Source organism: Bubalus kerabau, chromosome 3, assembly GCF_029407905.1.
Source record: "Bubalus kerabau isolate K-KA32 ecotype Philippines breed swamp buffalo chromosome 3, PCC_UOA_SB_1v2, whole genome shotgun sequence".
Lineage (NCBI taxonomy): Eukaryota > Metazoa > Chordata > Mammalia > Artiodactyla > Bovidae > Bubalus > Bubalus kerabau.
Genome location: NC_073626.1, coordinates 14,804,514 through 14,824,649, shown reverse-complemented (window position 1 = coordinate 14,824,649; position 20,136 = coordinate 14,804,514). Strand labels below are relative to the sequence as shown.

General features: G+C 47.8%; 1 protein-coding gene across 1 annotated transcript in view; it reads right to left on the bottom strand.

The window, feature by feature from the left end:
• E2F3 (E2F transcription factor 3) overlaps positions 1-19,914 on the bottom strand; it is an 85,946-nt gene extending 66,032 nt beyond the window's left edge. Inside the window, exon 1 of the mRNA XM_055570750.1 lies at positions 19,005-19,914. Within this exon, the coding sequence (XP_055426725.1) occupies positions 19,005-19,385 (381 nt within the window). The 5' untranslated portion in view covers positions 19,386-19,914. The remainder of the gene's footprint in view (positions 1-19,004) is intronic.
• Positions 19,915-20,136: the final 222 nt, after the last annotated feature.

Here is a 20,136-nt window from a genome sequence, read left to right as displayed (position 1 = left end):
GGCTGAACCACTCAACAAATGGCACTAGTATAACTAGCTATCCATTTGGGAAAAATACAGGGTCAGATCTTTAACACCTACACATAACCCCTTCCAAAGAGGTTAAGCATCAAAATAATAAAATTATAAGATCAGAAGAAGAAAACAGAGAATAGTTTATAATTTGGGGATTAGGAAGAGCCGCCAAACTGACAAAAGTAAAGACTATAATTTTATATATTAAAAAATGAGCAAAATTTCTGTACAGAGAAAAGCATCTCATAGAAAAGAAAAACGACAAACTGGCAAAAAAAATATTTAGTACACACACGTGGGCACACACATACATACAGAGAAAGTGCAGTATCTGAGAAGCTCCGATAAATCAGTAAGAAAACTATAAATAGCTGTATAAACACAAATGATAAAGGATTCAAAGAAGCAACTCACAGAAATACATTGGGCAGAGATGCTTAAATTGACTAATTCCTCTCTCTTTCATCATCTGTAAAATCACAACAATAATCATAGCACATTCACAGGGATGTCGAACTTTAAATTAGTAAATTTCATCTAAAGTGCTTAAAACAATCCTGTCACATAAAACATCCAACAAATATTATTAACCAGCAGCAGTAATAATAGCAGCAGTGGCGGTGATGACAGTCGTATAATTAAAGAAACACAAAACAAGAATCGGGAGACAGTATCTAGCATTTCTAGCAAAATCATCATGAGCAAAACTGCAAAACAACTAACATGATCTCATATTGTCAAGAGTATGAGAAAAGAAGCATTCTCCATACTGGTGAGAGGAAGAAGAGTTGCTTTGGCTTTTAATGGGTGACAATTTGGCCCTATCTATCCAGCATTTGGGGTTTCCAGGTAGCTCAGTGGTAAAGAATCCACCTGCCAACGCAGGAGACATAAGTTCAATCCCTGGGTCAAGAAGATCCCCTGGAGAAGGAAATGGCAACCCCTTCCCGTATTCTTCCCTAGAAAAATCTCATGGACAGAGGAGCCCAGCAGGCTATAGTCCATGAGGGTGCACAAGAGCCGGACGTGGCTTAGTGACTAAACAACAACCATCCAGCATTTTACTATAAGTGCCCTGTGACAGAAATTCAATATATGTATAGAAATCTACATATGCAATATAATATGAATATGCATTAATAGATATGAATGTATCTACATATTCAATATAATATATACAATACAATCTACAAATTCAATATATGTATAGAAGTCTACATATAAGATCTTTGAATGGAGTGTAATCTATAAAAAATTCAAATCACTATGTTGTATACCTGAATATAATATTCTAAATCAACTATACCTGAATTAAAAAATTTTTAAAGAAATCTAACCTTCAGAAATACATGTACGCACAAAAACATATGTACAAGGATATTCAGTGTACAACTGTTTATAAAATTAGGAATAGCAATCAAAAGGAAGAGTTAACTACATTCTGGCATATCCCATATAATGGGCAGCAGTTCCCTGGTGGCTCAACTGGTAAAGAATCTGCCTACAATGCGAGAGACCTGGGTTCAATCCCTGGGTTGGGAAGATCCCCTGGAGAAGGAAAACGGCTACCCACTCCAGTATTCTGGCCTGGAGAATTCCAAGGACTGTATAGTCCATGGTGTTGCAAAGAGTCGGACACAACTGAGTGACTGTCACATACAAGGGGTAATGGACATTAAGATGGAAATGCATCTAATACCTGTTAAGTACAAACTGCAAGCTGCAATTTGCATCTGCATATAACATATATATTTGCAAGTGGATATAAAAGGGACAAACCAAGCTGTGGTAGTCACCTCTGGAAAGTGAAGCAGGACTAGGAGGGAGTGGAGAGGATATTTCAAATTTTACTTCACTGACTTAGACCATCGTTGATTTCTTTAAATAACAAACCTGGACTAAAAACAAGTATTTTCCCTTAAAAAAGGCAACAAAGTCAGTGTTATCCTAACAGACACCACTGGACGCCCGAGTAAATGACAGTGTCCATTATGTTCTTCCAGCAGAAGGCAGGACTCCTGACCCTGCAGGTGAGCTCCAGAGGGGAGCCAGCACAGTGGGAAGATGCTAACAGGATGAGTCAAACCCCGTATTCTGACTCAGCTAATAACCTTCTGATTGCAAACCCAAGGCAATACCAATTTCTGCAACTGTCCACTTGGCAGTTATGTTTCTCAGAGTAAATTAGTAAGTTTGCATTCCAGTTCATCAACCTCCAGAACTCTGATTTACACCAAGTAGTCCCCAGGGCAATAAATAAATAAAGTCCTTAATCGTGCCAAGTTGGGGTCTATGTCTAGTCTGATTGAGTGCACTTCTCCAAGGTGCAAAGAGCCGGAGATTTAGCTGACTTCAAAGGGGCAGCCCACAAGCTGACCACTGTAACATTATTCTATTACAGCAAAACTCCAGCACTCAGTAACCTGTTACTGTCAAATGTGATGATGCTTGTTTAGACCCATCTAAAAAATATTTATGAAACTCAACTATGCAGCCAGCATGGCTCTAGTCTTTTACTTCTAGTCTAGATACTTCTTTGACTCTGCACGGCACAGGGGAAGCCCACACCCTGGTTTCCAGACCTGGTTTTGGAAAGGGCAGTGGGCACCACGTCATAACAGACCTTCAGAGGGGTGGCACGGCAGGGCCACACCTTGGCCACCCTTAACCATATACAGGAGTGAACGCTGAAAGTCAAGGACTGAGAAAAGCTGATCCTTATTCTCGAGCGAGGCAGGAAGCAAGAAATGAGTACTGCTCGCCTTACTTTCCCAACCTCTATAATACAATCAACCACAAATGGCAAACTGAAAGACATCATTGTAACCAGAAGCTGTTTTGGCTGAAGGTGGGCAGATGGAAGTGGGGGGAGGAAAAGCCTAACGATGGCCAGAGAGGCACTTGTAGAAGTGGACACAACCCTTTATCAAAAGGAACCATCAGTCCATCTCAAACACGCCTTTTAACATAATCAACATAATAGTAATTAATTAGCATTTGTAAACTGAAGATGGCTCTTACATTAACAGATTCCATATAAGCAGAACCAGGTTTGGGTTAGTGCAGAAGTAAAGAATTTCTGTTAATCTGATTAGGCCTTTAAAAAAATAAAAATCCATCTTTGGGACTTCCCTGGCAGTACACTGGTTAAGATGCCATGCTTCCAATGCAGAAGGTGCATGTTCAAACCCTGGTCAGGGAACTAAGATCCCACATGTCTTTCAGACAAAGAAAAAAAAAAAATCCATTTTCATGGGAAAAAAAAAGAGAGAGAGAAAAATCAGGTAACATGTACTTCTTTTAAGTCTCTAAAGTTTATTTAATTACATACATATTTAATACAAGTTTTAACAGATCAAAACTTCTGATTCCATGATTTGGGTTATAATTTATATGATGGTTATTCATACTCATTCAAACTGTCTATAGTCAAAAGCTTTTCACATAAATAACTGTGGTATCTATTTAATGCCTTTATTGGTTTTCATAATGAGTTGGGAACAGGGGCGGGAATTTATCAAGTGGCTGGACACTCTGTGCCCAGCTCCAGGCTGGACGCTGGCCCAGGGTCTCTCGTTTCATTTACTCCTCATGGTATCTTTAAATACCCAAATTACCAGACGAGTACGGAGAGCTACCATTTCATCTTCAGGGAAGCCTGGTCCATCTAGCTGGCTTATGATGTGAGGGTTTTTTTGTTTTTTTTTTTTTTACTGGTGCTAGATAGAAAAGAATGGGATTCCCTGGTGGCTCAGGTGGTAGATACCTGCAGTGCAGGAGACCTGGGTTCGATCCCTGGGTTGGGAAGAAAATTACAACCCACTCCAGTATTCTTTCCTGGAAAACCCCGTGGACAGAGGAACCTGGTGGACTACAGCCCAGAGGGTCGCAAAGAGTCAAGACACGACTGAGCGACTTCATTTTCACTTTCACTTTCAGATAGATAAGAGGATGATTAAAAGAGAAGACATTAAAAGAAGGAGCATAACTGTCAAACACACACATCACAAGCTTCTGGAGAAAAGGGAAGGAAGCAGTTTTCCCATTCACAGGATGCTGAAAAGCCCAAAGAAGGCTAAGAATGTCTGTGACTGAGTTCTGCGCTGTGGCTTGCAGGATCCTCCTGTTTCAAGGAGGGAGGCCAGGCCCGGAAGAGATCAAAGCACGCTGCCAGTTTTGAACTGTCTTGATACATCTAAGACTGTCTTTCATAAGCTCTGCTGTTTTTGGAAATGTACTATATGGGGCAGGGCTTCCCTGGTGGCTCCGACAGTAAAGAATCTGCCTCTAATGCGGGAGACCCAGGTATGGTCCCTGGGTCAGGAAGGTCCCCTGGAGAAGGCAATGGCAACCCACTCCAGTATTCTTGCCTAGAGAATTCCATGGACAGAGGAGCCTGGCGGGCTACAATCCATGGTGTCGCTAGGAGTTGGACATGACTGAATGATTCACACACACATTTTATGGGCAACTCCCTCTCTGATGGCAGCACATAACACAGCCCAACTCAGACCTTGGTTTCCCCTAGTCCTTTTTGTTGAGAGGCATCTTTCCCCAAACCGTGCCTCTCGACCTGGGCTGGGGGTACCTGTCAAACCCCAAGCTGCTGGCCACACCTAGAATTTCTGAGTCAGTAGGTCTAGGGTATAAATCCAAAATTTGCATTTCTAACAGCCTGAGTGCTGTTGCTGATCTAGAACCACTGATTTAAGAAACAACGTTGTAAAAAAAAAAAAAACAGAACAGGATCCATCTAACACAGGAACGCGTGCTCTGGGACAACCCAGAGGGATGGGGTGGGGAGAGAGGTGGAAGGAGGGGTGTCAGGCTGGAGGGGGAGGGGCACACATGTGCACCCGTGGCTGATTCATGTTGATGCATGGCAAAAACCACCACAATATTGTAAAGTAATTATCCTCCAATTAAAAAAAAAAAAAAAAAGGAACAGTAGGAGGTTGGGGGGAGGTGGCTATTTTGCCAAAATGTGGCAAAATTTTCATCAATCGTGATCCAAACCACATGAAGGCAGGGGATTTTTGTGCCTGCCCTGCTGCATCCCAGAACTTAGAATGGGGGCTGACATATATACTCAGTGCCCCAAACATACCTGCTAAGTAAGTCAAATGGATCAGTTTGCCCCGTAGTGGAAACTGGGGCTGGCACGGAGATGGAGGTGCGAGGAAAGTGCTTGTGGAAACACCAGCAACGAAGGGAATGGTTTTTAATAGCTGAACTGCCCTGAGAGGGAAGCTCAGCTGGACAGCAACGACTGCACCAGCAATAACGATACACATGATGACAACAAACATCTCGGAGTGTACGTGGCCAGCGCTGGGCACTCAATTTGTACACTTACCTATGAGATGGAAACCTTGATTCTCCTCATTTAACAGGTGAGGAAACAGGTTGGAAAGTAAGTGATATGACCAAGTCCTTAGTCTATCAATGGAGAAGCTGGTCCCGAGCAGAAGGTCCCTGTTTTTTCAGAAAGTCTTTTCTTAATTACCCAGTTGAGTCAATGATAAATGCAAAACTTCTTTGGCCTTCTTGGAACTGCAGACTTTGATCTCTTCTTCTCCAGGTTAGGGAGGGGCTTCGAGTGGCCCATTCCTAGTACGCCTGCCTGATCATAAAACAGGCAGGGCTTTGCTGGCTACACAGAGCCGGTTTTTTCTGTATCATCTTTCAGTGGTGGACAGTGATCCCAGTGCTGGGGTTCCATGTGGTTCCATGTGGGGCTTGAGCATGCCCAAGTTAAAGAGCTAGTTCAGTGGTTCATCAATAGGCCCGGGGAGGGGGCCAGGGAGAGGTGCGGGCGGGTTTTGCCCTCAAGGGACAATGGACAATGTCCAGAGATATTTTGCTTCTCATAACTGGAAGGTGCTACAGGTATCTAGTGGGCAGAGGCCAGTGACGCTTCTCAACACCCCACGGTGCATGGGACCACCTGCCCACCATGAGGAGGAGTCTGGCCAAAGTGTCAACAGTGCCGAAACGCTGCTCCAGTTTTGAACCTCCAAAATCCTTATCCGTTCTCGCCCCCAGGTTGGATGCCTAAGAAACTTCATCCATACTCTCTTAGGGCCCTCACCATCTTTTCTCTCATCTTAGTTACTGAAAAACTCCTTTCATCTCCCCTAGATCAAATTGCCAACATCCACTGGATCATCGGAAAAGCAAGACAGTTCCAGAAAAACATCTACTTCTGCTTTATTGACTATGCCAAAGCCTTTGACTGTGTGGATCACAATAAACTGTGGAAAATTCTGAAAGAGACGGGAATACCAGACCACCTGACCTGCCTCTTGAGAAACCTGTATGCAGGTCAGGAAGCAACCGTTAGAACTAGACATGGAACAACAGACTGGTTCCAAATAGGAAAAGGAGTACGTCAAGGCTGTATATTGTCACCCTGCTTATTTAACTTCTATGCAGAGTACATCATGAGAAACGCTGGGCTGGAGGAAGCACAAGCTGGAATCAAGAATGCAGGGAGAAATATCAATAACCTCAGATATGCAGATGACACCACCCTTATGGCAGAAAGTGAAGAGGAACTAAAGAGCCTCTTGATGAAAGTGAAAAGAGGAGAGTAAAAAAATTGGCTTAAAGCTCAACATTCAGAAAACTAAGACCATGGCATCCAGTCCCATCACTTCATGGGAAATAGATGGAGAAACAGTGGAAACAGTGTCAGACTTCATTTTTCTGGGCTCCAAAATCACTGCAGATGGTGACTGCAGCCATGAAATTAAAAGATGCTTTCTCCTTGGAAGGAAAGTTATAACCAACCTAGACAGCATATTAAAAAGCAGAGATATTACTTTGTCAACAAAGGTCCATCTAGTGAAGGCTATGGTTTTTCCAGTGGTCATGTATGGATGTGAGAGTTGGACTATAAAGAAAGCTGAGTGCTGAAGAATTGACGCTTTTGAACTGTGGTGTTGGAGAAGACTCCTGAGAGTCCCTTGGACTGCAAGGAGATCCGACCAGTCTATCTTCAAGGAGATCAGTCTTGGGTGTTCATTGGTTTTGAAGCTGAAACTCCAATACTTTGGCCACCTGATGCAAACAGTTGACTCATTTGACAAGACCCTGATGCTGGGAAAGATTGAGGGCAGGAGGAGAAGGGGACGACAGAGGATGAGATGGTTGGAGGGCGTCACGGACTCAACGGACATGGGTTTGGGTGGACTCCGGGAGTTGGTGATGGACAGGGAGGCCTGGCATGCTGTGGTTCATGGGGTAGCAAAGAGTCGGACATGACTGAACAACTGAACTGATCTCCTGATGAACCTGAAGGCAAGAGTATCTTAGTCACTGGAACACCCAGAATACTGGGAACCAGTCAGCTCAGTGCTCAGGATCTGTCCTGTAGTTTGTTTTCCCTCCAATGGTTAAAAACACTGAGAATTCAGATGTAATCAATTCTCAAGAGCTCCTACCATGGAGGAGGGGAGGTGGGGTGTATACACTAAGTTAGGAATGCCCAGTACACTTCCTATAAACATAGCTCATTGAATCCTTTCAATTACGGAAGGAGACAGGAACACTATTTTTGGTAGTTACAGCTCATAGATGGAATTTGTGAAGTATCACAGGCTGGTAAGTGACAGGGCCCATTTCTGGAGCCAGATCGCCAAGCCCTCTGCTCCTTCCGTACCCCACAACCAATGCCATGGGTCCCGAGTTGAAAACCTCCCTCCTAAAGACCAGTTCCAGGATTAGAGTGTCTGCGATGCTGGCAAGGAAAACAGGAATAGAAAAGGTTGAAAACTTTACCACATTATTAGTGGAATCATCACAAGTTTGGGTATCCACCACACCAACAAAAATCGGTCAATTCAAGGGTTATTGCAAATAGGCTTAAACACAAGTTACATATTTAAAAATCAATAACAAAGAATTTACATGGCTCTTTCATTTTTAAACTTTAATATGCTAGGGCTTAAGAAAATAAATCCAAGATTTTTTTTTTTTTTAATAAAATCAGAGAGCCTAGGAAATCATGGTCAAAAAAGCCATCTTAGTTCAAGACATAATTATGTGACCTTTCTCTATGCACAGCTCTCTCCAGCTGGCTCGTCTTTGCTCTGAGAGGTTGCAAACTGTGGGCTTTCTCAAAGCAGCCAGGAGCCAGGCCCAGACCTGGGAAAGCGTGTCATAAATAACAACTGATGGCTCGTCTCTGGGAGCCCTGACAGTATTGATCCTCCCCCCGCCCAAATCAACCTGATGAATCTGTCTCGTTTTCATATTATAAAGGGAGAAGTGAAAATGAAAGGTTTTTGCAGCACCACATTTTTTTTTTTTTTTTAAGCTAGGGAGATCGTTTTTGGCTGGCTGTTGTTCATCAAGCCTTCCCCTCTAACCTCTGTGCCAAAGCCATATTTCTAGTGCTGGGTCCCAGCCTCTTAGAAAGTTGGGTGGCCCCTGGCATCCCTCACAGCCAACACATTCCAAACTCATCATTCCCTCCACGTGGTACAAACCCTGATGGAGGAAAAATTCAGTCCATTCTTTCAGCCCCATAAGCTAACCATGTGGGGAGCCAAGGCCATCTATTTCTTCTCTCTTCCATCTTGCCTTTCACACCATCCCTGTTGCTGTCCTGCTTCTAGATTCATCGACACTGTAGCACCCATGCTCTAAAGGGTATGCCCCACTTCTCTTTCCAGGGGGAGTTCTGGCTTTTTGTCCACATGGTAACCTGTTCCAGGCAGGCCCAGACCCAACAGAATGGAAAGCTTTCCTACTATCAGCCAAAGCAAATCCCTCAAGGGCAGGGTGTCCAGTGAATTGCCCTGGTTCCCAGTGGTGCTGTGCCAGGCAGCAGTGCTCCCTTGGACCCCCTAAGATTCTCAGCCTTTCGGGAAGTCCTTGTTTTACCTCCTTTGGGTTTTGGGTCACATTTCTTTGGATGGTTTGCCTTTGGCAATGAGCTAGAAATCCAGAAGTTGGGACAAGGGTAGGTATGGGATACCGGTGCACCTTACCCACGTTTCTGGGATCTGTGAGGAAGGACTTGGGATGAATGGAATGTGCGCTGATTCTGTACGCAGCTCCTGATTCTGCAGGTCACTCCAGCTGCAAGAACCTTTGCTTGTGCTCAACCACCTGCAGCAGTGTTTCCCAAATGTTCCAGAAGGCCAGGGCACTTCTCTGACTGAGGGTAGAGAAAGTGCCTGGAAATCTGCATCTGGAACACATGCTGCAGGCAATTCTTATTCTCGAGTAGCTCGGAAAAAAAACATTGGATCTCTTCTTTTTGACAGGTATCTGGGGTCCATACTATAGAATTATTACCATAACAGAGACCATAGAGGATAAAGACCAGGAACAAGCAGAGACCTTGGAGCCAATTTCACCTGCCTCACTCCTCAGTGGAGCCCTGAGCTAGCCTCTTAACCCCTCACTGTCTGCTTCTTCCTGTGAAGAATAAGCATGATAATGACACCCACTTCACAGGTTATACGGATAATGTGCTAATGCACGTAGAGCACTTAGTTTAGTGGCCTCCACGCGCGGGCACTTGATAAACATTAGCTATTATTATCCCATAGACCAGAGACTGCTGAGAGGCAGAGCTAAAGCCAGATCTGGCCTAGAGACCTATTTTGTTTGGCTTGCACATTTTCCTTTTTAATTGAGCCAACATTTAAAAACTGGTAGATTCCTGGCCATTTTAAGACACTTGAAGACCTGGCAACAAACGCGGCCTGCTTTCCCCTCTGGCAACCATCACCTGGGGCGGGGTCCCTTGGCACTCTTCAGAAAGGGCATTTCTTCTCTGTTCAAGACCAACCCCCATGCCACTTATTCTCACCTTCCCATTCCCCACTGGTGGCTCAGACAGTAAAGAATCTGCCTGCAATGTGGGAGCCCTGAGTTTGATCCCTGGGTCGGGAAGATCCCCTGGAGAAGTGAATAGCTACCCACTCCAGTATTCTTGCCTGGAGAATCCCATGGCAGTGGAGCCTGGTGGGCTATGGTCTGTGGGGTCACAAAGAGTCAGACACTACTGAGGGATTAACACTTTCACTTTCCCATACCCTCGGCCCTTGCAGGAAGGCAATCTCTATTCTAGACCAGTCATCCCAATGTATCCAGTGTTAGGTCTGAATATTTCCGTTATGGATGCCAGTCTAGCTGGTCTCCTTATGCCTACTTCCCACTTCCCTATTTGGCTTCAAGATGTCTTCCCAGCCATGATCAGCCTCCCCAGCCCTCCCTGTCCACCTAGTCCAGAGGTTCCAACTGAATGCACATTAAAATGACCTGGGACACTTTCAAAATCTCATGTCTAGATGGGGGTATTTCTCCAAAGTGCTCAGGTGATCCAAAAGTACACCTGCACGCGCTCTAAGGTTGGTGACCACGGGAGCCACGGCCTCCCCATTCTGCCGGCCCGGCAGGCACGTCCTGTCGACACTGTACATCCGAGGACGAGATGAGTCGTGTTGTCCTCCCGACTCCTGTTCAGTCTTGCCTGCAACTCAGCTTGTGTTTAAAGCCTGGCTCCCCAAACAGACTGTAAACTCAAAGAGTGGGTGGATCGCACACCTCATACTTCTTTTGCGTCCTCGACAGGAAGACTGGGGTGTCAAGCACACTATGGCTGCCTGATGAAAAGGTCTCTTCTCAAATAATTGAGCATCCACGATGAAGAAGCCATGGCAAGGGCAACATGAAGACAAACCACAGGCTGGTTTTCTTGAAGCTTGTGGGTTTCGAGGAAGAGCGAGTCAAGGGCACCACTGATGGGGATGGAAGGTGAACTAAAATGTGCTACAGGAAGGAAGGAAGCAGGAACTCAAGGAAGGGGAGGGGACCCAAGGCCCCGGGAATCAGGGGAGGCCCTGTGCAGGACGTGTCCTTGATAGGCCACTGGGAAGGGCCGAGAGGAACGAGCAAATACATGCATGAGAGAGAAAGCTCCTGGCGAGCTGTGGTCCACGGGGTCACAGAGTTGGACATGAATGAGTGACTGAACAACAAAGGAGAGCAGCAGCACCTTAAACACTGCACCCGCCTGCATCCCAGCTGGGAAGAAGAACGGGAAGGGCAAGATTTCCCGGGACCTCAAACGGTAGGGAGGAGGTTGTAATTAATTTGATGTCACTCTAGCATCCTTCTATAAACGCCAGGCAGAGGGAGAGGTGAGGGGTAAGTGGGAGGAACAGGCAAACACACCAAACCACCAGGCGCTGCCAGCCGGGGTTGAGAAAGGGAGAGCGGGGCCCAGAGGCAGAGCCCCTCCCCCACACCGATGTGGGGCCTCCCCATCCTGCCAGGGCCCAGAGACCTCAGACATCCTGATCTCCGACATTCTGTCTTAAGCCCTCGTTTACTGTACAGAAGTGACATCACGTTAATAGTTGCAACTTTCGTAGCACAGATCATTACAGAAATAAAATTTCTAGTCATGAAACTATCACTACTGAGAGGGCTATTACAATAAAGAGCTTATTTTTCTGCTCTTTCTCCCAAGTCCACGCACAATTTATAAAGACATACAAAAATCCTGAAGAATATGTTTAGGAGAACCCGCCTCGCGGTTCACTGTTCCCCCCCATCACCGTCATTTTTAGAGGCATCACTGGGTTTGGATGAACACTGGGGCTGGTTCTGAAAATAAAACCACTGGAGGAAGGGCCCGAGAGACAGCCCTAAACAGAAAAAGCAATTCCATCAGGAATCCACTGAATCCTTCCCATGGGCCAGGCACTGGTCTAGACACCTTACGACATGAACTCATTTAATCTTCCCAATCCCATGAAGTAGGTAGGATGATGCCCCCATTTTACAGGGGAGGAAATGAAGATGCAGAGGTTAAGCGGATTTGCCCAGTGACACAGTTGGTGAGAGAATAAGAACCCAGACACTGGCTTCACGCTCCATCGTCTGAATCATCTAGTTTACTTTGCCCTTTAGGTGGAGGGCATGGGTTCGGTACATAGAAGCTTTCACCTCTCCTAAGGGCCACCAAACCCAGAAAGGCTCAGAATGGATGGGGCCACAGGGTGGCTGCTCAGGTTCTATTTCCGGAGCCTCAAAGCATCAGACACAAAAAAGGGGCCAGGGAGGGGTGAAGTCTACAGGCTCTGAGTGGACCTCCCGTGACCCCCAGTGTCCAGAGCTGCAACATTCAGGATCATGAAAACCAGAGCTCAGAGAAGCCCTTCTCAGCAGTCAGGCTGGAGGAGCCAACGGGATCTCCTGGGTAGCCAGGCACGAGCTGGCTGGGAGCACCAAGGGTGGTTGGCTCCCCCGCTTCCTAAGATGGACTCCATCCTCCATAGAGTCCTTCAGGGGAAATCCGCTTCACTGTTGGCCACAGGTCTCACCACCAGTTGCCCTGATCGGGCCTGTACCTGCAGGAAGCACCTTTCCGGTCTGCGGATTATAGACCAGCCATATCCCCGCCTCCTAGTCAGTGGACTACCGCCACACTGGATTATGTTTCACTTTTGGGCTTCAGGGCTTGAAGTGATTCTATTTTTAGGCTTTCTCAATTTCAAGAGTTAAAAGAAGAGGTTTTAAGGAAATTAGTTCTGGCTTTTAGGGGATGAGGACTTCCTCTGAAAGAGTTAAACTGACCGGCCATTCTGTTTAGCCAGCAATCTTCAAAGACGGCAGGGCACCTGGTCTAAGGTCACTAGGCAAGGGCCCCTGACCTCTAAAAAGCACAGCAGTCACCCAGGATGTGGACGGCCCAGACAGACCTCCAACACCAGAGCTACGGCGTACCCCTCTCCCAAAGACGATGGCAAAAATCCTTCCAGGTTCTATTCTCAGTGAAGTGTATGTTTCACTTGCCGAGCACCGGAAGTGTCATATCCACAGACGTCTGCAAATAACACAGAAAGCTTTAAACATGCTACTATCACGTTTCTATGAGTCAGTCATTCCTTCTGTTTTTTGTTTTTTTTTAATTCCCTTTCACTGAACATCTAAAGGAGCTTCGCTTATTTTGTATCTTTGAGAATGAGCTGTTACTCTAAAGCCAACTGTTCAAAGGACACTTTTGTATGTGTCTATTTTCAAAAAGTGTAACCATTCCTGAAGGCAATCTAAAATATATTCTACTCAACCCAATTTTCCCATACAGGGCACATGGGACACAGTTAACGTTCTCTTGGCGAATGAGGCTTCTAAGAATTCAAGTCTCCGGTTTCAGCTCTGGCTTTGTCGCTAGTTAGCTTGTGACCTTGGGTAAGTAACTCAACTGCACTGGGTCTTAATTTCCTCACCTGTGAAATGAAGGGCATTGGGTCACATGATGATTCTTGCTTTTACAGCTCTCACGTGTTATGATTCAAAGACCATCAAGAATATCAATTATCAGCTGTGCTAACTGTAAGACTTGTTATAAGAATGTTGCTGGGACACTAGAAATGGCCCCAGACAGTTGGGCTAAAGTAATAGAAAGCAGACCGAAGTCAATTACTTTTATTCTTCCTACCTCCTCCGAAGTCCTCTCTATTCCATCAGCTGTCTGTTCTATTAACCTCCGCTGATGTAAACCTAAGCAGTGGTCTGTTTCACTCAGGTTCTCCAGCAAAGCAAGGTACACAGGCTTTGTGATTACAACCTGGTGACCAGGGGGTTTACCTCTTTGACCCGGGAGCTTGGGCACCCCTACTGTAGATGACTGTAGCCGCCACAGCAACAAGCCTGATCCCCAGTTAAGGTTGGAGGCAACCTGAGAATACATCCTTGTAACCCACACATTCTTTGCGTTCTAAAAATGCATTGCTTTGGGGGAAGAGCGTTTGAAGCAAAAGTGACAACAGAAAATAAACCAATTTCCCTTTTACTGATGCAGAAGCTGTGTGTATGATCCCTCTATATTATCCCCACCGTCACCTTTGTGGATTCCTTGACCCCATCCCAGTTGCTGCTTTTTTGTCTCTTCTGCTGTACAACTTGTCCTTGGGTAAGATACATTTTCCAAGTCACTCTTGGAAGCCAAAGAGGGGGTCAGGGTAGGAGGAAGAAGATACCATTGGTGGTTTCCTATACTCACTGCTTTCCCAGTTAGCTGGCCTTCTTAGTCCCCTGAAAAATGATTAGTAAAAAAAAAAAGCTTCTTAGCCATTGTAAATACAGTACTCGAAACACTATTTTTAAGCTGCTAACAAGCATGAAAAATATGCATTAAACCACATGCTTAGTACCTCAAAGAATTCAGGGAAGTTCCTCTATTTAAAAACTAAAATGAAACAGAGCGTCTGATAAGAATTGCAAGCTACCTTCTCTGCCACACACTATTTGCGGTGGAGGGACATGATTTAGTGAGCACAGGCGGTGGCTGATTTTTCACTCATCCTAGTTTAAAATTTTAGTAGAAAGCAGATGGTTAAAAAAGAAATGGGGGTTGGTCAGCCTAGGAAAGTGGATGAAAACTGGACATACAAATGGAATATATGTAACTCATGTCAAATTAGAAAAGCCGCCAGAAAATCAACTATGAATATTTGAAGCCTTGCCAAATGGGTCCAGATCCTTTGGAGGGAGGCTAAAGGTATGGATGGTGTATCGCTGGGAATGGCAATAAAAGACAACTATGCATTATACCTGTAAGAAATGAGAATAAAAGCCACTTTTCTCTACAACCTTTCAATCTCCAGGTGCTGTTATTTATTCATGTCTAAGCTTAGAGTATTATTTTCTGTTTTCAAGTTAGCTTTTACACAACACAACATTAATCACAGAATCGACTCTTCCAAGTATTACACAAGGTGACGATTTATAGAAAAACAGAAAAAAAAAAAAATCCTTTCCTGGTCGCAAGCTTGGGTTCCTTAGCTCACAGAGCCACATTTAAGAGTGCTTTGTTTCAGAGGATGATTCGAGTGGCACCATGGGTACTGATTATAGTAGAGCTATTTGTACTGCCCGAGTCTGGGCACTGCATTATATTAAAACTTCCATTTTGGGGTATGTAGTGACTAAAAATTCTCTCCTAGCTTAAACTTGGCACTAACCATCTATCTCAGCAGAAGCAAGATTATTGAGTACAGAACCACAGGAACCCAGCATTTTTCTTCTTTTATACTCATACAGGAAAAAAAAGAAAAGACTCAGCTGTAGCACCTATGGTTTCTCCATTCTTACACGGAAATTTCAAGCATTGTGGGTTCCTTCCCAAAGTCTAATCAGCGGGTTGCTCTGGCTGGATCGAATTAAATCAGATGTGACAGGTCATTGTCGCTTGCATTAATCGATCCCAAACTTTCTAGAAGTGGGATGAACTCATTCAGCTGCTTTTTAGCAGAGGCAGAAAATGATGAAGCCCCTTCTGTTCTAGAAAACAGTGCTTGTTGACTCTGGTTTCCCTAGATCCGTTCTGTGTCCAACAGCTCATCATCTGAAACTGCGTTTACCTGGTGCATGTCTATGCCATGGCAATGATGAAGAGCTCAGTTCTACAAAAGCTGCAGAGCACAGGCTGCACCCAAGGATGGTAGGTCCCCGGGATCAAGGGAAGAGCAAGGCCAGAAAGTGAGGGTGAGTTGATCTACATTTGTCACAACTCAAGCCACAAGCTCATGCTGGGGTAGTACATCACCGCCATCTCTAACACAGGCCTGTCCTAGTGATGTGTTCTTATTTTATCCATTCTTGAAGATTACCGTGACATATGGATTTAAAAACTCAATTAGGTATAGTTATGTATCACTTTAGAAAGTTTTAGCCATTTTACTCATACATGTCAACAAAGAGACAGTGTGCACATGTTCTTACATTATTTCTCTAAGTTAAAAAAAAATAACATTTCTGGATATCCATTTTATTAGGCATCTACTATTTGCCTGGTTCAGTGCTAAGTGTTTTACTTGCACTGTCATATTTAACCCTAAAAAAACTTTCATGTTCATATTTCTTATTGCCCCTTTTTTTACAGTAGTGTTGGTGAGAGAGATTGTTATTTGCCTAAGATCTGATGACTTGTAAATGACACAGGCAATTGCAGCAGTAAGGTGGTACTAAATGTGTGTGTGTGTATATATATATATATAAAATATATATACAAATAATAGATACACACATATATATGGATTTTTTCCACATTAAAAAAAAAGGTGAAGAGTATGCTCTTAGTTTTAAATTCCAAAGACAGAACATGGAAATCAGAACCAGGTAGGTCTGCAACTCTGGCAACCTCAACAGGATTTCTCAACCTGTTTTGGATGGAAAGTGTTTAAATGATCTCTTTGCTCAGCCAATCACTTAGCGCTCCCCATGCTGTCTCTCCTGCTTAGGGAAAGAATATCAACAAAAGTTCAAGACTTAAATAGAGGGCTAATACAATTTTGATAAGAAAAAAAAAAAAAAAGAAACCAAACTTTATATACAGTTTTCGTATCTTTAGAATAATCATCTCATGAAAAGGAGGATAAAGTTTTGAAATAGCTTGGAAGGTGGTGAGGGTAATTTTCTATACTTAAATACAATGAACTACAGAGAAGTTTGGCTACACAGTTTCAAAGACTCGGCCCAAGTGGGCTAAAATTCAAAAGTTAAAAAAAAAAAAAAAAACAAAAAAAAAACTGGTGATCTTGCAATTTCCCATGATCAAAACTACCCTCCCATAAATATGAATCAAATCCCAGAAGTATGTCAATAGCTGGTTGTTTCAGATTAGGTTTATGATATAGGAGCAGAACTGAGTAGGGGGCATATATACTTGAAATATATCCAAGCCTGTTTAGGTAAAGTCAGTAATAGTATTTAATGCCAGTAAAAGCGTGGCATATTTCTGTGACTGAGAATCCGGCACAGTGGGTACTGTATGTGTGAGCAGGTCCTATACTCTTTTCCCCCCTGCTGGCAGACCCTAGTCACTAAACGCGATGAGAGCTCCTTTGACTGGGAAGGTATCACACATCCCTTGCAAGTATCTCCGGGGCTGAAAAGCACTAAAGACCCAACTCGAGGAGAAATTGAGAAAAGTCAGGAAATAAAATATTTCATTCTTCCCAGACCCATCTCTTGCCCCCGAAGTGCTGCCTGGGTGCTGCCGCTCTTAAAGACCTCTGCAGGAATCTCGAGTCTCCCCAAATTTCAGCCCATTCGGAGCCGAGACAAGGTGAGGTCAACGTTGGGTACGACCAACCCACCATTTATCAAAACTGGGTCTGGTTCGTTTCTAGCCTCGTGGGGGCCAAGCCTCACCACGAGGGAGAAGACTGGAGGCATGGAGGAAGGGAATGCAGGAGAGAAAAGGAGAAAGGGGGAAGACCTCCCGGCCACACTTCTTTCTAGTATCAACAAAAAAAGAAGCCGCATACTGACCTAAATCATCTCTCAAAGGCGCTTTATAAATTACAGGGACAAAGGGAGGGGGTGGCGGGTGGCCTGGGAATCCTACAGACACCCTACCCTCTTGACCCGCCCCCCTCCCCCTCCAGCACAAGGGAAGGAAGACAGAAAACAGAGCTCAACTCGGCCATCGGCGAGAAGCCCCCCTCCGATCGCCCATCCCTCGGCCCCCCTAGGAAAAAATCCACGTAAACGCCATACCCACCCCCTGGGGCGGACACTCCTGCCCCCTGGGTTCCTAGAACCGGAGGCCGGGGCATTTACTTAGTTACATTTTTCTTGCTTACTCATTTCCCTCGAGCACCCAACCCCCCGTTCCCACTCCAAAACCCCGCTCAACCGCCTACCCTCACGGCTCCAGCCCCCCAGCAGAATCCTGTGCCCCCGCGGCGGCGGCGGCCCCCCGAGCCGTCCCGGTCACTAACCTGCTGCTGTAAGGGCATTTCCGAAACCAGCCTGGCTCCGGGGGGGAGGTGGGGGGTGCCGGCTGGAGAGGGGGCCCGGAGGGCCGAGCGGACCGGCGGCGCCGGGCGAGGGCGGGCGCCCGTGGAGGGGGGGGGGGGTGCCGGGGAGAGGAGAGGGAGGGTGGCCGCGCCGGGGGCGGGTGCGAGGGCGCCGGGACGGTCCCAGGCCAGGGAGCCGGCGAGCAGGAGGAAGTGGGTGCCCCCTCTCCCCCTCCAGCGCCCCCTCCCGCCGCCGCCGCCTCCTCCCCAGTCACAGGCGCGTCCTCCGCGCACGTGTGCGAAACGTCACCGGCGGGTCCCGGGGAGAGGGACAGACCCAGGCGGCGGGACGGGAACACGGCTGCCCCCGCCCTCCGTCGCCGGGGGGCGGAGAGGGGGACAGGGCGGGGGGAAGGAAGGGGCAAGGGGAGAGGCGGGTCAAGGGCAGGCCCGGGGCCCGGCGAGCAAGGCCCGGGCGCTCGGGCCACGCGGGCGCCGCCGCGGCCACCGCCGGGATGCGCCCAGGCCGGGGCCGCCAGCCCGCGAGCCCCTCACCCCCTAGACAGCCCACGCCCGCGTCCGCACCCGGCTCCGTGCTCCACCGCCCGCCTCGACTCCCCCCAGCCCCTTTGTTGCCGGGAGTTAACAGATCCCCAAATGTGTCAAAGCGCAACCTGGCAGAGCCCCTGCACTCCGAGCACGCCTTAGGGACCCCCGGCTGCCAATGGGCCTCGGAGGCCAGAAGGGGGGGCCATCACCCCCAGGGCTCCCACCCCGGTTTCCACCCCCCGGAGTCTCCCACTCCCCAGTTCCCTACTCCCTCCTCCACCCCCTTCTCCATCCGGGGCGTGACCCCTTCCTACGCCCGAGAAAGAGGAAGCTTCGAGTTGGAGGGGAGGGGAGAGTGGGGGTAGGGAAAAGTGCAGGAAAAGAGGAGGGGGGGCCGCGAAAAGTTTCGGAGTGTTTGATGTGGTTCGCGCCAAGGCGATCCCCGCCGCCCTGCACTCGCGGCGGAGCCCCTCGACCCTCCGGGCGCTGGCGGGGGGTAACACACGAGTCTTTAACAATAAGCCTTCGTTGGAGGAGCAGCCGCCGAGGCCCGAGACGCTCGGCCCCGCGCTCCCCACCAAGGGCGGCCCGCGGCGCGCCCACCACCCCGCGCAATGCGAGCCCACCTCCCGCCGGGGCTGGGGACGGTGGGGACGGGAGGGCATTTACCGGAGGGCCGCCGCCGCCGCTGCCGCCGCGTCCCAGCGCTGGTGGCTGCTGCAGCAGCCCGGCTCTGCCGGAGGGTCCGTGCGGCGTGGTGTAGATGAGGCTGCCAGCGGTCTGCTCCACGCCGGGGGCACTGGGGAGGAGGGGGCCGGCGGCGACGGCGCCGCTTTGGAGGGAGGAGGAACAGGAGGTGGTGGAAGTGTTCGTGGTGAGGATCTGGATGTACGCGCTCGGGGCGGCGGCGGCGGCGGGGAAGCCGGGGCTGGCTAGCAGTGCCCTTTTGTCCATGGAGGCTGCAGCGGCCGCAGCGACGACAGCCGCCCCCTCCCCACCCCCGGCGGTCACCAGGTACTGCTCCAGGGCGGGCTGGATCCCCTTTCTCATCTCTCGCTCCTGCTCTTTTTATTGCTATGGTAATATTAACGTATTGTTTGCAATTTCTTTTATTATTTGCAGTCGGAGTTTCCAAGTCTCTCCTCCTTCTCTCCTCCCAGCCCGGCGCTTCCGAGCCCCTTCTCTCTCTTTTCTTTTTATTTTTCCGCACCGCACGGGCCCCGGGGGCCAAAAATAATCGGGGCCCTGGAGAGAGGAGGGTCCCGGCCGCACGGATATCGGGCCCCGAGGGGGGATGGAGTCGTCGGGGGCGGCCGATGCAATGGATTGCGAGGCGGCGGCGGCTGCCCGAGTGCTGCGGCCGGCAGCTGAAAAATGGCTCCAGGAAGCTGCTGCTGACAATGAATGAAGGGATACGGTTTACGCGCCAAGGTCCTCCCGCGAAACTCAGATTTCCCGCCGGCTTTTCAAACTATATTTGCATATCCCCGCCCCTCAACCCGCCGAGGACCGTTCCCACAGCCCATTGGGCCTCTGTCTCATTCCTTCCGTCCCAATCGTGGAGCAGGGCCGCGACTTGCTGGTTTCAATTGGCTGCCGCGCATCATGGTTGTCGGGGCGACAGGGCCCCTATTTGCATACTCTTCCTTGATTGGCTGGGATGGAGTGTGGGTTTTAAGAGGTGGGCGGTAAAGTCTGCCTTCTCTCCCACGGAAGGCCACGCCTTGTACAGGCTCCTCCCCCGTCCCCGCCCTCCAGCCGGGCGGGCGCTGCTGACCTGGGCAGGGACTCCGCGCCCCGC